We start from the raw sequence: 20,418 nt of genomic DNA, 5'->3' as shown, positions 1-20,418 counted from the left end.
TCAGCTCCCTTCATTAACGTGATAACAGCAGACTCTGCAAACAGGAGCAGGGTAATACTGTAGATGTCTGCACTTTCATTTTGCAGAAGACAGCTGCCTGGGAGAATGGGATTATTAGTGGAGAGCCAGCTCTGAAACTCCTCCTTGCTGATTCAACTGAAACAGGCCGTGGTGATTGCACTCTCCTCATCTTTCACACGGAGAATGCTCGGGGATAATGGCAACCCACTGGAAACTGCAAACGCAGGACACACAAACTCCCTGCACGTGTGGTTCCATTCAGCATCTGCTCCCTTTGCTGCTGGAATCACTTGAAAAATAGCAGTTGGGTTTTGGGTTTTTTGGGGGGTTTTTAAGTGCAAAGATTGTTAAAATAAAAGCTGGGTTAAAAAAAATGAATTGCAGTTGTTGCTAAAGCAGCTGTGCTGCCAGCAGAGAGCTCACAGGGGCAGAGGAGAGCAGTGCTCGTGCTTCTTTCTGGCAGCAATGAGTCCTCGGGAAGCCCAGTAAGAACCTGAGGGGTGTTTTAGGGATTCCCAAATCCCCTGTCCCCTCCCAGGTGTATTCATATCTCCTGGCAGCCTTAAACTGCCAAGATCAGTGAGGCTTGCAGCTTCTGTTTCCAGCCAGAGAATTACAGGGATTGGCCAGGAGAAACACAAACAAGGAGGACATTTACCCAGTGCAGGTCCCCACCTCATTGCCTGCACCCCAAACCTGTCAGGAGCACAGCCATGGGGAGGGAGGGAGCAGCTGAAAGGACTCATCATCCCCAAGGGACAGCTTGTTTTCTGCACCTCTAACTCTCTGCTGCACATGTCCCAAATCTCTCGTGCCATGCTGTGCCCAGACAGCCCCACTGTCACTGCTCCACAGGCTCACCCCCAGCTTCACACTGGTTCTCCTCTCCTGGCAGCTTTTTCCCATCTCTTTTCTTCGAGAATGCAGCTGTGGCTGAAAACACCTCCATGGGTGTCAGAGCATGGAGCTCCAGCTTTGGGGGACACCAAAAATTGCCTGATAATATTGCAAAAATCCCCACATTTAGGAAAAAAAACATGGTTGGGTGTTTCATCATTTCTTGAGTCTCCAGCAGCTGATTCTCTGTGTTTCTTCTTTCCCTGCTCTTTACAAAGTCCTCCCTCTCCTCCTTGCAGCTCGCTGGCGCTTTGTGAGCCAGGAGTTACAGTCAGCAATAATCAGTGACTCTGCCCTGCCTACAAACCCCTGCGGGCAGCTGCCCCTGGCTTGGAGAGCCCCAGCACCCCTGGGAGTGGAGAAAGCAGAGCAGGATTAGGAAAGCAGGGCCTGGTGGCACTTCAATGGCAGCATTTCTGTCCCAGCCATGCACCACAAGGTGTCCCCAGCAGTACAGGCATTGCCTCGGGGCTCTGAGGTGGCACCTCAGCATCCCTCGGGCTGGGGCAGGGTCCCTCACAGGCACAAGTCCCTGCTCGCAGCAACCACAGTCTCACCAGGGAGAATCAGTCTCCATCCTTCATTAGCTGAGATAATTGCTGAGAGCCAGCAATTTTCACAAGGCCAAGCTGAAGCCAAGATTTTCCTTGTCTTTATTTCCCTCTGTTTTACAGTTTCCAACTTCATTTTTTTTAAACAAATTTCTTTAATAAATATTTTCAAAACAACAGTCAGGATGAATTAACTTCTGATCTCTTACTGATGTTGAGTTAAAATGAGATTTTTTTATTTATTTGGAAGATCAAACAGCAGAAATGCATTTTAGCCCCCAAACCAGGGCCCAGCAGACTGAGCTGACCTGCAGCCTGGTGATACAGATGGCTGGTTAAGTCAGCAGGGTAATTAGTGAGTGACAAGAGGACTCACATAAATTAAGAGCTGGGGGAGCATTAAATCATAGGGGTATATTTTCACCATATTTTTTTTCATTTTGTAAAATATGCTGTGTTGCCTTTTCTGTGGTCAGTTTGGCTCTATACCACTTTCATATGCAAATATTCTATATATGCATATGCACACACATGCATATATGCAAATACATGCAGACATATGCACTTACACCAGAATTAATATTAACACACTGACAGCAAATCACTTGAGATCCTCTTACCCATGCAAAGGATTTCTATATTTATATATATAGATATAGATATATATATATATATGTGTGTGTGTCTGTGTCTGTGTGTGTCCTCTTGCTCCACTTCATCTGAGGGCTCTGTGAGTAATTGCTGAAGCAAGAGGAAGAACATATGTCTTGATTTCCACTGGATTGCACCGCACATAACCAGTGCCACATGGAAAAAGGACTCCTAAAGCCCTGGATTCATCTCACTTAAGTGTGTCATCGGAGGAAGGCAGCCAGGAGATGCTGCAGCCTGGCTGAGAGTGGGAGGAGGTGTCACCAGGCATCCCTGACAGTGGGGACATGGGGCAGAGAGGTGTTTCATCTCTTCTTGGTACTGCCAGGAGCACCAGCAAACCCAGCTCTCTGTCCTGTCCTTCTGCTGCCTTGTCATGGCCCATCTGCCATGATTTAGGAGGCAGCTCCCAAATAAAAATCTCAGATATCAAGCTTTTCACATTGATGGAGGAAGAAAACCATTCCTGGATCTTTCAAGTGATTCATGGATTAAATAAAATCAATGGGTTTTATGGATTTATAAATAATAGAAATGCCATCAGATGGCAGCCATATCACACTTCCCTCCTTTGCCTTTGGCAGTCCTTCGTGTCCCACCTGCAGACTCACTGGTGGGGCTGGGCCAGCCACATTTGTCCCCTCAAAGACCACAGGGGCTCATCCATCCTGCTCAGAAAGCCCTTCCAAAACCTTCCTTCTCCAGCAATAGGAAAACATCTTCAGATTTCCAGTGGCAATTTATTCCTTGCCAAGATGTCCCTTATTTGATCTCCCACCTGTATTATGTTCTAACATAAATCATTCCCCTTCCTCCCACCCTGAATGTGTTTATGAAAAGTAATCATATCCTCTCTTAACCTTTGTTTTTCTAGGCTAAACAAGCCAAGCTCTTTTAATCTCCTCTCCTAAGACAGGATCTCAGTTCTGCTAATCACTCTGCCAGTCCTTCTCTGCACCTGTTCAAGGATAAATTAATCTTTTCTTTTTCCAAAGACAGATCCCAGAACTACACACAATATTCCCACACGAGGTCCTACCAATACTGGTATTTCTCTGTGTCTGCCAAACAAATGGTTTGTTTCATGAGACTTCCTGCAGCACAAATGGAAAATAGATGCAAATCCATAAATTAATAACCATAACACAACCTTAAACATAACAGAACCTTGCTCAAGGAGATCACTGTGTAACTTGGACTTGCATTCTGCTCCTTTGCATTTGTGGGTGCAGGTCCTTAACAGACCTCAATCAGTGAGTTTCCATATTTCATTTACCCTGGATGAGCACCAGGACCTTGTATTAAAGGAGGCACTGAGGAAAGTCTGTTCTGCGTTTCCCTCAGCCTTTGCTGTGGCAAAACACCCTTTGAAATCACGTCTGACTGTGGAGATGCAAAGTCAAATGATGAAAAACATTTTGCATTCGTTTCTTCTCTTTTCAAAATGATTTTCCAGTTTTACTCGGGGTTTAATTAAATTTCTGTGACCCAGGCAGCGAGTTCAGCCTTTCTTGATTAACGCTCTTTTAGGTGGCTCTGCTGATAAGAATTTAGCATCAACAATTGAGCTAACAAGCCCCAGTGAACAGTTTATAGCAGGAGACTAATTCTATTAACACTTTGCAATGTCAGGACTCCACTTTGAGCTAAGAGCTGAGAGGAGAGATGGGGGAGACGGAGCAAATGTAAAATTTGGGAACTAAATCACCAAGATTCAGCTTCTTTGTGGGCAGCACTCATCTGGAAACTATTTTAGCTGACAAAATCAGAATTTCACCTGTTCTTTTTTTTTTTTTTCCCTCCTGACTGATGTTCTGCACTTTTTTGGCTCGTTGTGATAAGGACTGGGAATAAGGAGCGGAACTGAATGGCAGCATTGATAAGAGAAATGAAAGGGTAATGCGATGACATGATACTGGAGTGGGGCCTCTGCAGTTAGCCCTGCCTGTGCTGGATGAGTACTGCAGTGCAGGATGGTCAGGACAAAGATGCTTGTGCTGACAGTTTCAAATTAGTCTGTTGTGGCAGAAAAATTGAGGTGAATGCTCTGCAGAAGCCTTTCTGTTACTTTTTGGGTGACAGTAGAAATATCTTGCAGGTCTGCTGTGATTCACAAGAATTTTCTCTCTCTCTTTCTCTCTCCCTACCCTGCTAAAAGTACCCCTAAAATCTCACTCTGTCGTACATAGTCTTGGCCAAGATATTGCAGTTGCTCCATTCACCCAGAGCTCCTCATCTCCAGTACCTGGACATCCAGGTTTGGACTTCTCTGTTTTGAGCTGTTCACAAACCTCATGCAAGAACCTCCTTTGTGGGAGCCTCAGAAGTCAGAGCATTATTTTACAGCTGCTGTTTTCCTGAACAGCACAGATGCATTTCTGCATCCCTGGCCACCATCTCTGCTGTCGACCTTTCTTACTTCCTCAAGGCACCCACTTAGGATTCTCACTCATTCCTGCTTTTTCTTGGGTCAGTCCTGTGGCTCTGCAGGACTGGAGGAGGATTGAGATGCCCATGGACAGCAGGGCTCTTCTGAGGCTGGTGGCTGAGCTCTGTCCCAGCAGGAGCCCCCCAGCACCCTTCAGGACTCTCTGAGCTGTTTGCCTGCCCTTCTCAGGAGCAGGGGTGGACACTAAGTGCTGCTGGCAAGTCACCAAGGGTGGCTGCACCCCTGTGTTCACCCATGCTGTGGTTGATGTTCACAGACTGGGCCTGTTTTTAGTTTATTTATTTTAAAAAACAGGCTAACAATTCGATTCAATTATTTAGGGAATTTGATTGCCTTTGCTGTCAGTGCAGTCATGGGGAGGATTAGCAGTGTTTCAGCCCCTCATCAGCAGCGATGTCCCACCTCACACACTGCTCCTGCTCAAACCCCACTCCCTCAGCTGGCACCCCTTTGCTGTCCCTGGATGAAACTGATGACAAAACATGCTGAGGGCACACAGCTACCCTCCCTCCCTCTCCCCCCATGACTTTTGCTACAGCATCACTGCAAATTGTAGCTGTCAGCAGGGGAGCACACTCATCAGGGGACTCCAGCCATAATCACTGCAAAGCGGATGCGTGGATCTAAGTCCTGGATGCTCCCCAATATCAAATCACAGCAGGGACCCAGCTAATACCCTTGTTCCCTCTCCTGAAAACGTGAAGACCCACTGAGAAATCCTTGATGAGGGAGGCTCAGACAGCGCTCTTGACGTCTCTGGACAAGAGGCAGCCAAAGCTTTGGTCCCCAAAGGCACCTGCACTGGCAGTGCTGCCAGGGCTGTGCTCACCATGGGAGCCACATCATGAGAATGGTCAGAGATCCCTCTGCCTCCATCTCTACAGCTGTTGGAAGTGGCCTCTGCACAAAGGGCAGTGTTCTCATTAAGTCCCGTGGAGGGTTGCCATGTGGCCAGCAGAAATTTTGTTTTGTTTTATTTTGGGAAGCAGCACAGTAATATATTCACCACCTCCGAACGTAATGGGGTGACAGATGGGAGCTGGGCCCTGGCTTTCATGGGAAAGGCTCCACTCAGCAGGGAAGCAGTAAGTTTCCCACCTAATCTTCTGCAACCTTCAGACTCCTAACAATTGTAAGAAGCAAAGCAATTGGTAGTTATTAAATTAATGACTTCATCCCCAAGCTGGTGATAAATATTTTATAGTTTTATCTCTCCACCCTGTAGACTGCTCTAGACCAGACTGTTTATTAATCTAGCTTCTGGATTTATGTTATTTAATTGCTAAACAGCCTCAGCATGGTTAGGGTGGATTATTAAATGTTGGAGCCTGAGTGGGAGTCCTCTAACAAATGGCAAAACCTGAGGAGCTTGATCTGGGACCTTGGCTTATCAAAACCAACTTCCCCGTAGTGCTAAGGCCAGCTTAGCCCTGTTTGAGTAGAAACCATTCAACCATTGCTTCATGCTCAGCGTAGGTGGACTTTGGGACTTGTTGTGAGTAAGGAAGAGGCAAGGAAAAGTTCTGGCACGTCTTGGTTTCAATAAGGATGTGCTGGTGTTAACCTGCAGTGGGCAGGATGCTGTGAGGGTATCTTAGCATGGACAGGTCCTTCTGGGGAAGCTCAGGCAGAGCATGTCCTTGCTCTACCCCTTTGTGGCTCTTTGGGTCATCACAGATACTCCCTGTCATTTAAACAAAAGAGCACTGCAGTCATAGATATGAAGGCAGGCTTTAGAGGTTCTTATACTTCCTTGTTGACAGGGTCAAAAATGTCTTCAAAACAGATACTACCATTTCTATAATAGTTGCTGGTTTATTCATCCCACTGAGGGATGGGGATGAAGGCAGCTGGAATAACAAGAGCTATTTGTCTGAAGAATGCATCATCCTCATGCTTTTTCAAAGCCTCAATCCCACAAGCCCTTCTGTACAAAGCAGGAGGTCGTTTCAGGATATATCTTCTCATAAAGTGTAGGAGAAGTGAGTGTGCTAACAAGTGCAGGCCAGAGCCTTTGAATCCAACCAAGCTGTGCTGGAGCAATTTCTTGCTCGGGGCTGCTCTATTGGCTGCAGTGTTATCTCCAGCCCATCCACTGCTCCCCAGTCTCACATCATCTTCCTGAGGCCCAGGAGGGATGAATTTGATGCTAAATGGCATCTCTGAAGAGCAAAGTTGCTTTCTCTCCCCAGTAGCCTGATGAGAATGAGGCAACCCCTTCCTGACCACCCAGCTGTGTCTTTTTCAGGACCCTTTGGTTGTGGGAGCAGGATTCGAGCATTCACTCAGAGAAGCTGTAGGGCAAGGGGAACAAAATTCAGAAAAATGAACGAGGCTGGGAAAGAACCCCCCCCCCTTTCTGCTTACAGCTGAAAGCCATGGCTGGAACGCCTCTCTGGGAGAGATCAGGTCAATGCTGACAAGTGGAAGGTACCACCGGAGGAATGGGTCATTAGCAGCTTTTAACAATTAACAGCAGCATGAGTGAGGCCAAATGACTCTCATTGGTCAATTTTTTATCGATGTGTTTAGAGACAACCATATGCTGACGAGTATCTTTTCCCTGGCATCCTTGAAGCCAAAAGCCCACTCTGCTCTGACATTCCTCTCTCACCCTACGCCCTGTTGGAGGAGGCTTAAGAGCTCTCCTAAGCACACCTATAAACTGACAGTGTACCATCTTAAACCAATTCAATTCCCTTCCCTGTGATAAAGGACGCCAGTTCTGAGAAGATAACATCTCCCAGTGATGGCTCCCCGAGCTGCAATTTAGCACAAATCTGAGCGCTCTATTATCCAGCTCAGCCAATTCGTTAAGGAAGGACAGGCAAGCACGTCTATTAGCTCGATCATCATAATCAAATATTGGCACAAGGAACTGCTCAGCGCTGCAAAGTCGAGCGAAACCCCCATAAAACAATTATGTGCCCTTCAGGAAAACAGCGTGCCAGCCGGTGAGGTGAACATGAGTCCAACTGCTTTTCCTCCTGTGAGAAGAGGACAAAATCCCATCAACTTCAAGTTAAGTTCAGCAAAGCCTCAAAGAGACTTTGTTCTTGAGGCTCCTGGGCAAGCTGGGCTCCATCTCCAGCAGTCCTCGTTGTTGGGGGTGTTTATTCTCAGGGACCACTGGCTAAGGGATCCTAAGCCTGTCCTAAGCTTCTGCTGGTTGTTCTGCATCAGGACACCTTGAAGACAGTAAATGAAGGCAGAAAAAACTTCCAGTGAACACCCATGGCCATGCACATACTCAAGGAAACGCCTTAGGAAATCTTCCTTCTACCCAAACTTTTCTCCACATTTTTCTACTACAGTTCTTGCCTTTTCAGCTGCATTTTACTCTACCCCTTCACTTTTATGCATGTGGTAGGGCCGCCTTCTTCTGCTGTAACCCAGCAATGCTTGTGCTTCCGTGCAGGGACAGACAGAGGAGTTCAGTTCAGTTAATCAGACAATTGAATTTCTTGGTGATGAGCCTGCCTGAAATTCCCATTTGATCCAATTCACGCAGCTCCAAATGGCCTTAACATAATTTACATTATTTCACCTCTGCTACAGCAGAGCAAAACTGAATTTTGGCAACTTTAGAAATTATCCAACACAGAGATCAGTGAAAAATTCTCTTCATTGCCACAGCTTCAAAACATAAACTCTTACCAGAGAAAAGGCTCCGTTCTTCCAAGAGTGAACATCACACTTGGGCTGATGCAACTGAGCAAATTTTGTTGACAAAAATCAGGTTTTGAAGTTTTTTTGGAAATCCGGGAAGGAAAAGTGTCCATCTCTGTGTTGCATCCCAGGGCTGGCATCTCCTGTACTGCTTCCAATGGCATCTCCTCTGCTCACACACCACCTGTGGGAGCACAAAACCACAAGATCATGAAATCCTAGAATGGTTTGGTAGGAAGGGACCCTAAGGATCATCTCATTCCAACCCCCTGCTATGGGCAGGGACACCTTCCATAGATCAGGTTGCTCCAAACCCCATCCAACCTGGCCTTGGACACTTCCAGAGATGGGACAGCCACAGCTTCTCTGGGCACCCTGTGCCAGGGCCTCAGCACCCTCACAGGGAAGAATTCCTTCCCAATCGCCCATCTAAGCCTGCCCTCTGGCAGCATGAATCCAATCCCCCTTGTCTTGTCCTTCCACACCCTTGCTCCAAGTCCCTCTCTATCTCTCTTGGGCATCCTTCAGACACTGGAAGAGGCTCTTCTTTTCTCTTCTCCAGGCTGAACACCTCCAGCCTGTCTCCACAGCAGAGGTGCTCCTGCACTCCTGGGGGTGCAGGGGTCAAGCCCTGCCCAGAGGAATCCTGCCTCCAGCCTTCCTGGCTGGGACTTCCAAATCAGCACAGCACTAGCAGGATTTTAAGCAGCTACTTGGCTGGATGGTTGCAGCTCCTTCTCCAAAGCCTTCAGAGATACCAAACCTAAATTGCCCTGAAATCTCCCAGCTTAGGAGGTGGGAAGAGCCAGGCAGGAGGTGCATAGCCCTGGCTAGAGCTGCAGGGGAGCAGGGACACACTGACCAACCCCAAACCACAGTGCAGGACAAGGACAAAGCCCAGTAGGGACACACTGGCAACAGCTTGAAGAAAGACCATAGGAACTAAAGTCACAAACAGAACTGGGTTTTATTATGAAATAACCCTGCCAGTACATAAGGAAGTTCTGTCTGCAAAATACATTTCCTGAGGAAAGTAGATCACAGTATTCGTTTTCACAGAATAACATGTAGCCTGCTATAACTTTCAATGTGACTCTTTATTATTTAAATATTAACAGTATTCCTTCACATAAACAAGTACTCAGTCATCACATAACCAACACACAAACAACAAAATAAATATACAACAAGAGCACAGTTCATTTTTTTCCCGACTTAAATATTAAATAAATAATAAATACAGAATTTTCATTTCCTGTTATCAGTGCCTGAAACAATATGAATGAAAAAAAAAAGAAAAACTGAAAAAGTCTCTCTTCCCCCCAGTGCCCCCGCCCCCCACAAAAAAACAAACCAAAAAATTATCAAAATGTCTCAGTTATAAAATATCTTTAAAAAAATTCCCATCATTAAAAGAATAAATAACAAAATATATAAAAAATAACTTGGTTGCATCAAAATTACAAGTAGGAGTTGTAGATAGGGTTTTTTTCTTTTTTTTCTTTTTTTTGGAATATCATTTTTTTATGGTCAAAAGTTTTAATTTTTAACTTTTTTTTGCTTCTTTTATCTTCATTTCTATGGTGCAGTGTCCAGTTTAAAATAAGTATAAAATTAATAAATAAAAAAGTTAAATAAATAGCAAAAAGTTAACATAAGGTGTTGTAAATATAAATTACATACATCTTGCCAAAATTAAATAATTTACAGCATAATTAAACTAACTACTTTTTTTTCCTTCTCTTTCTTCCAGTAAGTGCAATTTCTCTACCTTTAAATACTAACTGAATTGCAGTCACAATCAATTTGGACTCTATTTACATGTTAAGAACGTTGTGTTTTTAACACCTCAAATTTTATACTTTTTTTTTCCCTTTTTTTTTTTTTTTTGTATTTTTGCACTTGGAATGGGTTCTAAAATAAGTGAACTCGTGGAGTCTGATCCTGCAAACACTCAAGTATGGGAGCAAGCCCACCCAGGCCAACTGCCCTATGGAAATTAACACAGGGAACAACTCACCAAGCCACTCATGGCCTTCCAGGCCAGATCCAGTGGCCATGGTAGCCACTGGGACTTTCCACTGACTTCCCCAAATCAGGAATTATACCCTCAATATCTGCAGGATTTGGCTCGAAACGACACCACACTCTTGCCTTTTGTTGGGGTCAACAAGATCCTCCCCAGCTCTGCCTGCCCCATGGCTGGGAGTGATGCAGGATATGGGATATGGGATGTGGGATGCCCCATGCTGGGGCCCCTCGGGGGGTTCTGCCCCACTGAAGTGTTTGGAGAAGGAAGTGAGCTCCAGGTGGGAGCAAAGGTGGGGAGCAGCCCCGTGGGGTGACAGCTGGCCCTGGCCATGGAGCAGTGCTGCAGAGCAGCACCCCAAAGACATTCACAGAGTTGTTCTCTAAGTGCACAGAGGGCTGCATGTACCCAGCTGCTCACAACTGCTTCTTTGGAAGAATTCCCAATACCTGAATCCTCTTTTATTTTTCCTTTTTTTCCCTTTTTCTTTGTTGCAGAATGGCGCTAGTGCCGTGATTTCGCGCAAATCCCTAGAACACCAAACCATCCTCATTGCCCTGTGGGTACGTGTAAGGAATCAACTCCTGGTTCACAGTACATAAGCACTTTTCTGGCCATCAATTAACATCTCTCTTTTTGTTGGTTTTTGCTTCTTTTGGATTTGATTTGTTTTGTTTTGTTCATCACAATCTCAACCGTTCTCTGGCATTGATGTATGATCTCTGGACTGGCAGTACTGCGCCACTGTAGGGATGATCACAATAATGAAAAGAACCAGAACTGTCATCAAACAGATTTCCAAAAAATCATATACACCGGACCATGACACATTAAAGAAATTCTTCTGTTTGAAATATCTGGAATTGGCCTATTCATAATAGCTACTCTTATATTTAAGACAGACAAAGGAATACTGTAGTTGCAAACTCCAAAAGCTTCCCTGAGAACCTTTTTTCCATTGCGCTTTCCACTGGAGATCCAGAACTGCTCTTCAGATTTCTTTCAGAAAATAAAAATAAGCTACTTTATAATACTTCAGAGTTCCCATGCCCAGTGGATATCTGAACACTTCGGGGTTGGGAGGCCCAGCACAGGTTCAGATTTACAGGTAGCTTGCAGCTCCAGCACTTGTAGCAACATAGAACATAACTCATGTGTGAGTAGGTGATCTGGACATACAACCATAGACAACATGAGGGTTTAAGCCAGTCATACACTAGTCTTGGATCAGACAAGACCCTGTTCTTGTAACGTTTTAACCCTTGGATCTATTCTGCAAGAGCAAGCAACTCATGGAAGATGCCTGCTCTTCACCTGCTACCAAGCCCCACAGCCTACTGGAGAATTTAGCCTTCCATCCTGATCTACCTCGTGGTCAAGGTGGAAAAAAATCCCACTTTTCTCAAGAAGGTCCAAAGTTAAGTAAACGAGAACATTGAGTTTGATCAGTTCCATGTCTCAGAAATGGCCTCTTGGTTACATTTTGGTCCTTTTTTTTTTTTCTTTTTTTTTCATTCATTAAACAAGTTTTCTAACTTGTAAACCTGAATACTTGGAGGGGAAGTTCCATCTTACAGTCTGTTTGCTTGCTGCTCTCCATCCCGCCGCGCTACACCTGGATGCCCTTGACAGCTTGCTTGATGCTCTCCAGCAGGTCCTTGTTCTCTGGGTTCTGGTAGCACTCCTGGTTGGTGTACATGTCTGTCAGCGTGTTCACATAGGCATCAAAGTTCTGCTCACTAATTGGATCCTGCAGCCAAAAAAAAAAGTCAAATAAAAGCATTAGTAAAAGAGCAGGACGAGGATGAGAGTCTTTGCAATAAATCATCTGCGTATTTTAGTGCCCAGAGAAGTTGGGGATCCCTAAAAGTGCTCAAGGCCAGGCTTGGAGAAACCTAGTCTAGTGGAAGGTGTCCTTACCCATGGCAGAGGGCATGAACAGTGTGAATTTTAAGGTCCCTTCTGACCCAAACCATTCCATGTTTCTCTGTATGTACAGACAGCCAAAGGTCTCCACATCAAAGCCTTTTTGTGTGCAGTGCTGCGTCTACAGGAATCTCATCATTGCCCTAATCCCACTGGATCTTAACCAGGTCCTTAATTTTATGCACTGGCCTTGTGGAGCTATTAACAGCATCAGGTAAAGTGTGTGCAGGCAGCCTGACAGGCTGGAGGCTGAATTAAGGCATGGAAATGAAGGGCTGGAGGACAACAGGACTGCTGAAACATCACGGAGGGAACCAAAGTCAAAGTCAGGTCACCTTGGGCTCACAGCTACCCAGCCCAGCTCCCTGCTGCAGTACAGCTTCTGCTTTTGAGGGGCATTGCAAGCGTCTAACTTGGGCTTAATGGGGGAAAAGAGAGAGGGAGAAGGAAGAAAAAGAACAGGAATAAAATGAGCATAAAAGTCTCATGGGCATCATTTAATTAGAGTTGCCTGAAACCTTGAAAAAATATTTGCTGAACAGTTTATTTGACCTTTATGTGTCAAATACTTTACAAAAAAGCTCTCAGCGAGTGGTTTTCTGCCAGTTAGGCAGCTGGGTGAATACTATCCAAAACTGCTCTGCTGGAGGATGGCTTCTCTCCAACCAGCCTGAATTTAAATACAAACCCCAATGAAAAGGATTCCCAAAAAAAAAAAAAAAAAAAAAAAAAAAAAGAAGAAGAAGAAAAGAAAAAATAAAAGAAAAGAAAAAAGAAAAGGAAAAAAAAAGGATGGAAGAAAAAATAAATCAAAAGCTCATTCCTCTGATCATTGCAATGGTCTTTATGAGTTGTAAGAGGACAGCTTCCTCAACAACACGAGCCCCACCTCCACACACCTGGTTTTGACAACAGTAATTACATTCCTGGGAATAGAGAGAAGGTAATTAATAGCCTTTTGTGGTTTTACTATTTTAATGCAGTCTTTTCATTTCTCAGTAACTCTATGGTAACATGCTGTGGGCTGTTAGACCTTGTTAAATTAAACAAAATACACTCTCTTTAAGAATGCTATTCTTTAGCTGCCAGCTATTCAAAACTGAATTGAAACTACCTGCATTGTAATAGGAGCTCTAAGATCTTTCTGACGTTGAAATCCAATCCCTCCTGATCTCTGCTTGTGCTGTCTTAGCCTAAAAGGCACTGGGTGCCCTTGATAAAGTTTCCCATTTTGTGATAGTGCTCCCAGATGTAATGAGACAGAACAATAGATAAAAAGGGAGATCAGCAGAAAATGACAACAAAAGGGAGATACAATGCAAGCTTCAGAGATAAGGGAAAAGTACTGATCTTATAAAGGACACATAGGTGTATGGAAAGAAATTCTCCCACTCTTTAATTGTGAAAAAGCCTTATCATGAATTGGGTTTGGCACAGCTCTCTTGATGATGCTGGATTGGGCTGAGCACTGTCAAAGTTTCTTACCATGTGCGGAAGGCGGATGTTGGCAAGACTTTGGATGAGAGCCTGGCTCAACCCTGAGAGCTCCAGGAACAGGGCTTCGTTTTGCTCCTCTATGATTTTGTTTTCCTCCTCAATGTTCTTCAGGTTCTTCTCCATGGTGGAGATCTGTGGAGCAAGGAGCACGGTAGGGTGACCAATCTCACCATGCACCCACCAACACCCATCACCCCTGGGCTTGAATTCATGGCCAAGGACACAAACCTGGGACTGGAGTTTCACCATGGCTGCTTCCATCTCTGAGTTGGACTCGTTCAGCTCACTGATCTCTTTGTTCAGCTGCTTGATCTCCTCATCGTTCTCCAGAACTGCAGGAGGGAAGGTCATGGGCAGTCAACAAATGCTCTTGGGAAAAGCAAAAGTGTTGGGCTTTCTGCTGAGCCCATCCTGCTGCACCGTCCTTACCTTGGCTTTTACAGCCTCGAAACAGGACGTACCTCTCACCTGCCTTTTTCTTTCTAATTTTTTTATCATTAATATTTTATTATCACAGGTCAATGATACTTGAACAGGTCAATATGTAAATACAAAAGCAAAGGACAGCAGAGCAGCTGGAGTCCAACACATCCCCACACCTGGCAAGGTTGATTGTCCTGAACAGTCAGGTCACTCTCTCTGATCCTGAGTTTGGAATTATGCCATTTAAAAAACTAATGCATATCTTGATGAGAAATTACGAGGTCCATAAAATAAAGCAATATTTCTAGAGGAGTGCAGGTATTTATAGGTTCCAAACTATCAAGTTCAATGCTTGAACCTTGTCAAATACCACAGAAAGCTCAGTAATAGCACTGGAAATGCAAAGTGCCATCGCTAACAAAATTCCAGATCCAGAAATATCTCAGTATTAAAAGCCCTGAATAGGTGGAAATCGCTGAGTGACTGCAAGGGATTTGTAAAAATGCCAGTGAATATATGGAAAAAAAATCTGAATTTCAGCTACTTCTTTTGCCTTCTTTATTGTTGCTCCCTTAAAATGTGTGACTCAATGAGTGAGACTGGTACCATGCCAGCACAAACACCCAGAAAACACAAGGAATGGGTCTTCAAAGTACATGATGTCCTTGAAATCTGTGCCCAGATTTCAGCTTAAACCTCCCCAGTCTAAAAAGAAAAAGATCTATGGGCTCAACACCCTGACACACTTGCAAGGCAAAGGAGTGAAAAATCTTACCGTCGCTGGTCTTGAACTTTGTATTGAGAATTTCATCCCCTGAGAGTTTTCCTTTCTTCCCAGCAAAAGTAGCTCTTGGACACCCTGACAAACTGAAAAACAAGTAAAAATGGGTTTCATAAACTCTCAGTATTTATAGGTGCTTATGTTCCCAACATAAGAACATGTGCCATTTGGTGGAATTCAAGCTGCGAGACAGTTCTTCTAAAAGCTTTTTATGGTACAGAGGAAATTGCTTTATGAATAATGCCACAAAATGCCCCATTTATAAAGCGAGAGTGATTTTCTTTAAGCAAAGATTAAAAACACACTGCTTCCTAAAAGAGGAGGTGTGCCAGGTGAAGAGGGTGAGATGAGTCTGGTTGTTTTGGGCACCAATCTCCTATTTGTGGTGCTCAAATTCTGTTCCAGCATGGAAATAGAGATTTAGATTTGAGGTTAGGAAAAAAATCATCCCTGTGAGGGTGGTGAGGCCAGAGCTGCCCAGAGGAGCTGTGGAAGATTGCTGGAAGTATTCAATGCCATGTTGGACAGGGCTTGGAGCAACCTGGTCTAGTGGAAGGTGTCCCTGCCTGTGGCAGGGGGTTGGAATGAGATGATCTTTAAGGTCCCTTACAACCCAAAGCATTCTGTGATTCTGTTTTAGTATTCTGTGAATACTAAAACAACCAGACATTTTCTCCTTTCAGTAAACTTCAACCTGACTCAACTCAGCATCAAAATCACCAGCTCTTGAACCTGGCATGAGGAGCTGCACGCTGCTCCAGCAGCATCTTGGGGCAGGTAGGTTTATCCACAGCAAAACCATCCCGCTCACTCTGACATAAACCCCAGGATTTACCTTCTGTGAGTGAGGAAGCTCCCGTTGGCGTGGCCAGAACCGTCGCAGCCTGGGGTGGGGCAGGTTGGGCCTTCGTTCTTCAAGGACTTCCAGGAGAAGGAGGAGCCATTGAGCGATCCCTCCTTCTGCCTGCGGGCGGCCAGGGGGCAGCCAGAGGCGCTCCGGTGCGACGCGTACTTGCCGCTGATGTGTCCCAGCCCGACACAGCCCGGAACGGGACACCTGGGCACGGGCAATCACCCAAAGTCACGTCAAGGGCAAGGAACAGAAGGAAGGAATAAAGAAAGGGAGGAAGTTATTGATGAGCAGCAATGAGGAAGCCTGGGAAGAGAGCGTTTGTATTTGGGTCTCATCTGGAGTTTATAGGGGAGATATTTGGTTGATGGAAATAGCAGATGGGAAATTAAGAGCGACGAGTGCTCCTTCAAAGGAGCCAAAGAGAGTCAAGGAGAATTCTGCAGGAGGGAAGTCTGTGGATGTCACGTCACGTGCAGCAAAAGTAGGTCGAGGTGTCAGAAACCAGGTGTTTGGTGCCTCACTGGGGACAAAAAGGGCAGGTTTTGCCTGGCATGGGATCCTGATGTACCCCAAGGCTGACATCACACTGAGCCATCCCACACGCACTGCTGGCTCTGCCCTGTGTCACTGCTGATGAACCCAGGCTCATCTCTTATCACCCTGCCCCAACAGCACAGGAGCCCTGTCTGTGCCCTTGGGCACACAGCCCTCCCCAGGAGCCAGTCCCTGAGCCAGGAGCTGTTCAGGCTGGGCAGCACAAAGAGCTGCAGCCCTGTTCCTGCCAGGAGCGCATCTGAGGGGTTTCTGAGCCTGCAGCCCATCAGACAGGACAAATCACTGAACCACTCCTCACCATCCACGGCATGGCCTCACTCGCCTCCTCCTCCTCCTCCTCCTGGTTCACATCCTGCCTCTCTGGGGAGATCAACCCACGCTCTCAAGGGGATAAAGTGGGAATTATCATCAAGGCAGCATATGAGCCCTGCCCTTACCAGACTTCTCCCTCTTTATGGACAGTTGAAACACACAGGAGCTGTGAGAAGCCTTGTGAAAGCACCAACACAACTTGTGCTACTGCCAAGCACACGAGTGGCTCTCTAAAAGGCACCTCTTTCCTCCCTCCCCACCTAATGGCATTCTCCCTAAATCCTGCCATCCTACAAGCCCAGTGTATCTATCAGGGTTTCTGCTGTGGTTTGCATTTGTTTTAGAAATGCTTGTCAATTATAAATACAGTTAAAAGTTTATTACTCAAGGGAGTTTACTCAAAAATAGAGGAGGTGGAAGGAGGTAAGAAATGACAAAAATAGCCCCCATGTCCTTAGTTTGGAAGCAATTAGGGACTTTGAGGCTCTCCAGCAAAAGCATTCACGGAGCTGCTCCTGAAAATCACAAGCTGCGTTTCACCGCAGAAATTATTGCCCTGATTGTTTACATTCCACACAAAAGGGAGATGACAGCAAAAGGGGGGGCCCTACACCCAGCCTTTTCCCAAGATAATTTGAAAAATGCTGATCTCGATTTTAATCAGCTGCAAATGCAGCACAATTCACTTATAATATCCCTGCCAGCAGGATCCTCAGTAAATTCATAACATCATTGCTTTTATATGATCACGAGCAAATTACTGAATCCTCAGGAGGAAAAGGAGAAGGGGGAGAGGGGGGAAGAGCAAGAGAGAAAGAGACAAACCCCAGCATTTCGTATGCAGCCGTTACAGCCCAACCATTACATATTTTACACCGTTAATTTAACTTTTATTACATTTTCATTGTTAAAAAATAAACCAGAGCCTTATTGTGCAAAACAGCTGTCTTGGACATATTTTAATTTTTTTTTTTAACATTATTATTATTTAATGGGAGCACCAGTAGCGTTTGATCAATTAGACACCTGTGGATGCTTCCGCTGTATGGGCTGGGCTGAAGGTTGAGGTGATCTGTTCAATCACATCTGCAGCAAATTACTTGAAGGATGAACAGCACAAACAACAGGGACTAAATGACTTTCTCCTCGGTGATGATGTGCAAAACTCGGCCGGGTTCCAAGTGGAGTTCAGTGCAGACAGAGGAAGGATTTAGAGCCAAAGCTCCTTAAGATAAACCCACAGCAGGCACACCTTGCCGTGGGTGGTGGGACAAACACTGCCACGGGCTGGGGGGAGGCACCAGCCAGGGATTGTTGTGCCACGTTGTTTTGCACATCTCAGAGGAGCTTCTGCTCCTCCTGGGTGTACTGGAGGAGGGGGGGTTGCTGTCTGGGCCGTGGGGTGTTGGGGAATGCCTCCTCCTCCTCCTCCTCCTCCTGCTGCTGCTGCAGACACCCTCACATTTCCTGCACCCATATCCATGGTTCCACCAAGACCTGTCTGGAGGGGGATAGCACCATCTTTCCAGGAGTCAGAAAATCCAGCCCCATTTGGAGCCTGGAACCTAAAGAATCTATGGATGCCCCACTCCTGGAATTGTCCAAGGCCAGACTGGATGGGTCTTGGAGAAATCTGGTCCAGTGGAAGGTGTCCCACCCCATGGCAGAGGGTTGTAATGAGGGGAGGTTTAAGATCCCTTCCAACCCAAACAATTGAATGATTTCTTGCAATTTTATCTTCCCAGTTTGCATCTTTAGGGTGGACTAGGAGAAACTCATCCCCTGGTGAGGATGCTGGTGGGGACCCTCACTCTGCTGTGGGTGTCCTGCCAGCCCACCCCATGTTCCCCACAACAAAACAGCCACATAAAAACTCCTTTCTCCTTGCACTGGGAAGAGAAACCGCACTGGGGAAACTGCTCTGTCCTGCCCTGAACGAGGAAGGAACAAATGAGCAAAACCACAGCTTTCCCAGCCCCACAGGGCACGTGTCCCTGGAGAAACCATGGGGAGGGGTGACCTCCCAACTGAGGTCTCCAACCATGGTGAGAGCAAAGGTACAGCCAGCAGCTGCACAGCACCAATTTGCTGCCTGCCCTTTCTTTCTCTGTGTCACTGGTTAATGGCACAGCCCTGCAACACCACCAGCAATTCAGTGTATTTGAGCCAAGAAGAGGCTTTTTTCCTGCAGATTCTCGAGTAGGTTGCTTAATTTTTAATAAACTCTGCAAACTCCTGCTAATTATCACACGGCTCATTTAACTGAGAGGCTTTCCTTCCTGTAGACTGAGGAGGAAGAACAGAGCAGATGGCTCAAATATCATCTTTTTCTGAAAGGTCCTTCCCCCCCCAGCAGGCACATCCCAGCTTCCCACAGCCCCTGCAGGGTTCTTCCACCCCCACTGGGTCCTGCTTTGGCTCAGCCTCTGCTCCAGGCCAAAACCTGGGCACATGGACATATCCCCCTCTGCTCCTCTGCAGGGCAAGACCTGCCCTGGGAGTGAAATATTCTTTAAAAAACTCCATTTGGAGACAGTCTGCTGAGCCAAAGGGGTTTGGACAGATATGCCAGCACTCATGGGCAACCAGAAACCCTTGGAGGTCGTTGATAGTTTTTTCCATGTTTCTTTTTGCCCCCTTCCACCTGCACTTGCTGGGTGAGTGTACAGGCTTCAGAAAGGCTGGAGATGCTGTGAGGTAACAAATAATTAAAAAAAAAAAGAAATAGGATCCTGGAGTCAGTGCTGCCTTTCATGTCCTGTAGCTGTGTGAGGAGATACAGATCCCAGACCCCACATGCTGAGCCTGTGATGTTCAGACTTGCTGAAAGTCAGGACAAATGGATTTCACAGCTCATGAAAACTCCTGAGGTGGACTAAGCAATTTCAAATCTCTATTCCCCACAGGAATAAACCCCCTGGGATGTTTGAAAACTTCAGCCTGAGGGAGCAGAGAGAGGATTTTTTCCAGTTCACTTAGAATATTCTGCCCTGGCAAAGACTCCACAAAACACAGTTTATTCAGGGTTACCAGATCCTGACCCAACTCAGTGCTGGGTAGCTTCTACTCCATCAGCCCTTGCCTATCCATTGTTTCCCAAAAACCTGCAATGTTTGACTTGACTGTGGGGTTTTACCCTCATTTACAACACTGCTGTGGTTTTCCAGAAATTACATAAAGCTCAGCTAGCAGAGAAACTGTGCTGTACCAACCCACCTTTCACATCTGCAAGAAAACTACACCATTACCTCCCCACCAGCCAATTTTTCCAACAAATACCAAAACTGCAACACCAAAACACAGCAAAGGATGCTCAAAGCAGCACGAGCAAGGGGGGATGTGGGGTGGATGCTGAGTGATCCCCCAAGTAAATCTGTGTGAGGTGAAGTGGAGGGAGTGACAAGCTCTGCTCAGGAGCTATTCCCAGACTTACTTCATCAGCTCTGGGTCCTCTTTATCATCCTTTGTCGGGGTGATCTTGATCCCACTTTTCTTGGCACGAGGGCAGCCTGACAGACTGTGGTTAAAAAGAGAAGAAAGGCCTGTCTCACTGGCAGAATCTCTGCATTTGCTATTCCCCCGCTTCAGTCATCTTTCCCTTGCATTTGGCACAGTGTTTTTGATCTCTCTCGTTTTGCAGCTTCACATCACGAGGAGAAGTCAGAAGGAAAAAAAATAGCAAAAAATTGAGGGAGATGGACAGTAATTAATGGTGTCTAGATAAGAAGATATCTGCTAACAGCCTGCAATATTTAATGGAATTGTTGAAACAGAAGGCTCAGATCTGTGCTATTAATGTTCTAA

At 45.8% G+C, this 20,418-nt stretch overlaps 1 protein-coding gene across 3 annotated transcripts in view; it reads right to left on the bottom strand.

Annotated features, from left to right (window-relative positions):
- Positions 1 to 9,181: 9,181 nt before the first annotated feature.
- The window catches only part of MYT1 (myelin transcription factor 1), a 64,937-nt gene continuing 53,700 nt past the window's right edge, over positions 9,182 to 20,418 (bottom strand). For all 3 annotated transcript variants that reach the window (XM_036395755.1, XM_036395757.1, XM_036395756.1), the window contains exons 18-23: positions 20,048 to 20,131; positions 15,730 to 15,951; positions 14,889 to 14,980; positions 13,919 to 14,022; positions 13,679 to 13,822; positions 9,182 to 12,017 (exon numbers count right to left, since the gene is read on the bottom strand). In XM_036395755.1, the coding sequence (XP_036251648.1) occupies positions 11,877 to 12,017; positions 13,679 to 13,822; positions 13,919 to 14,022; positions 14,889 to 14,980; positions 15,730 to 15,951; positions 20,048 to 20,131 (787 nt within the window). In that variant the 3' untranslated portion in view covers positions 9,182 to 11,876. The remainder of the gene's footprint in view (positions 12,018 to 13,678; positions 13,823 to 13,918; positions 14,023 to 14,888; positions 14,981 to 15,729; positions 15,952 to 20,047; positions 20,132 to 20,418) is intronic.

This window comes from Molothrus ater, chromosome 17, assembly GCF_012460135.2.
Source record: "Molothrus ater isolate BHLD 08-10-18 breed brown headed cowbird chromosome 17, BPBGC_Mater_1.1, whole genome shotgun sequence".
NCBI lineage: Eukaryota > Metazoa > Chordata > Aves > Passeriformes > Icteridae > Molothrus > Molothrus ater.
This window is presented reverse-complemented; position numbering and strand designations above follow the sequence as displayed.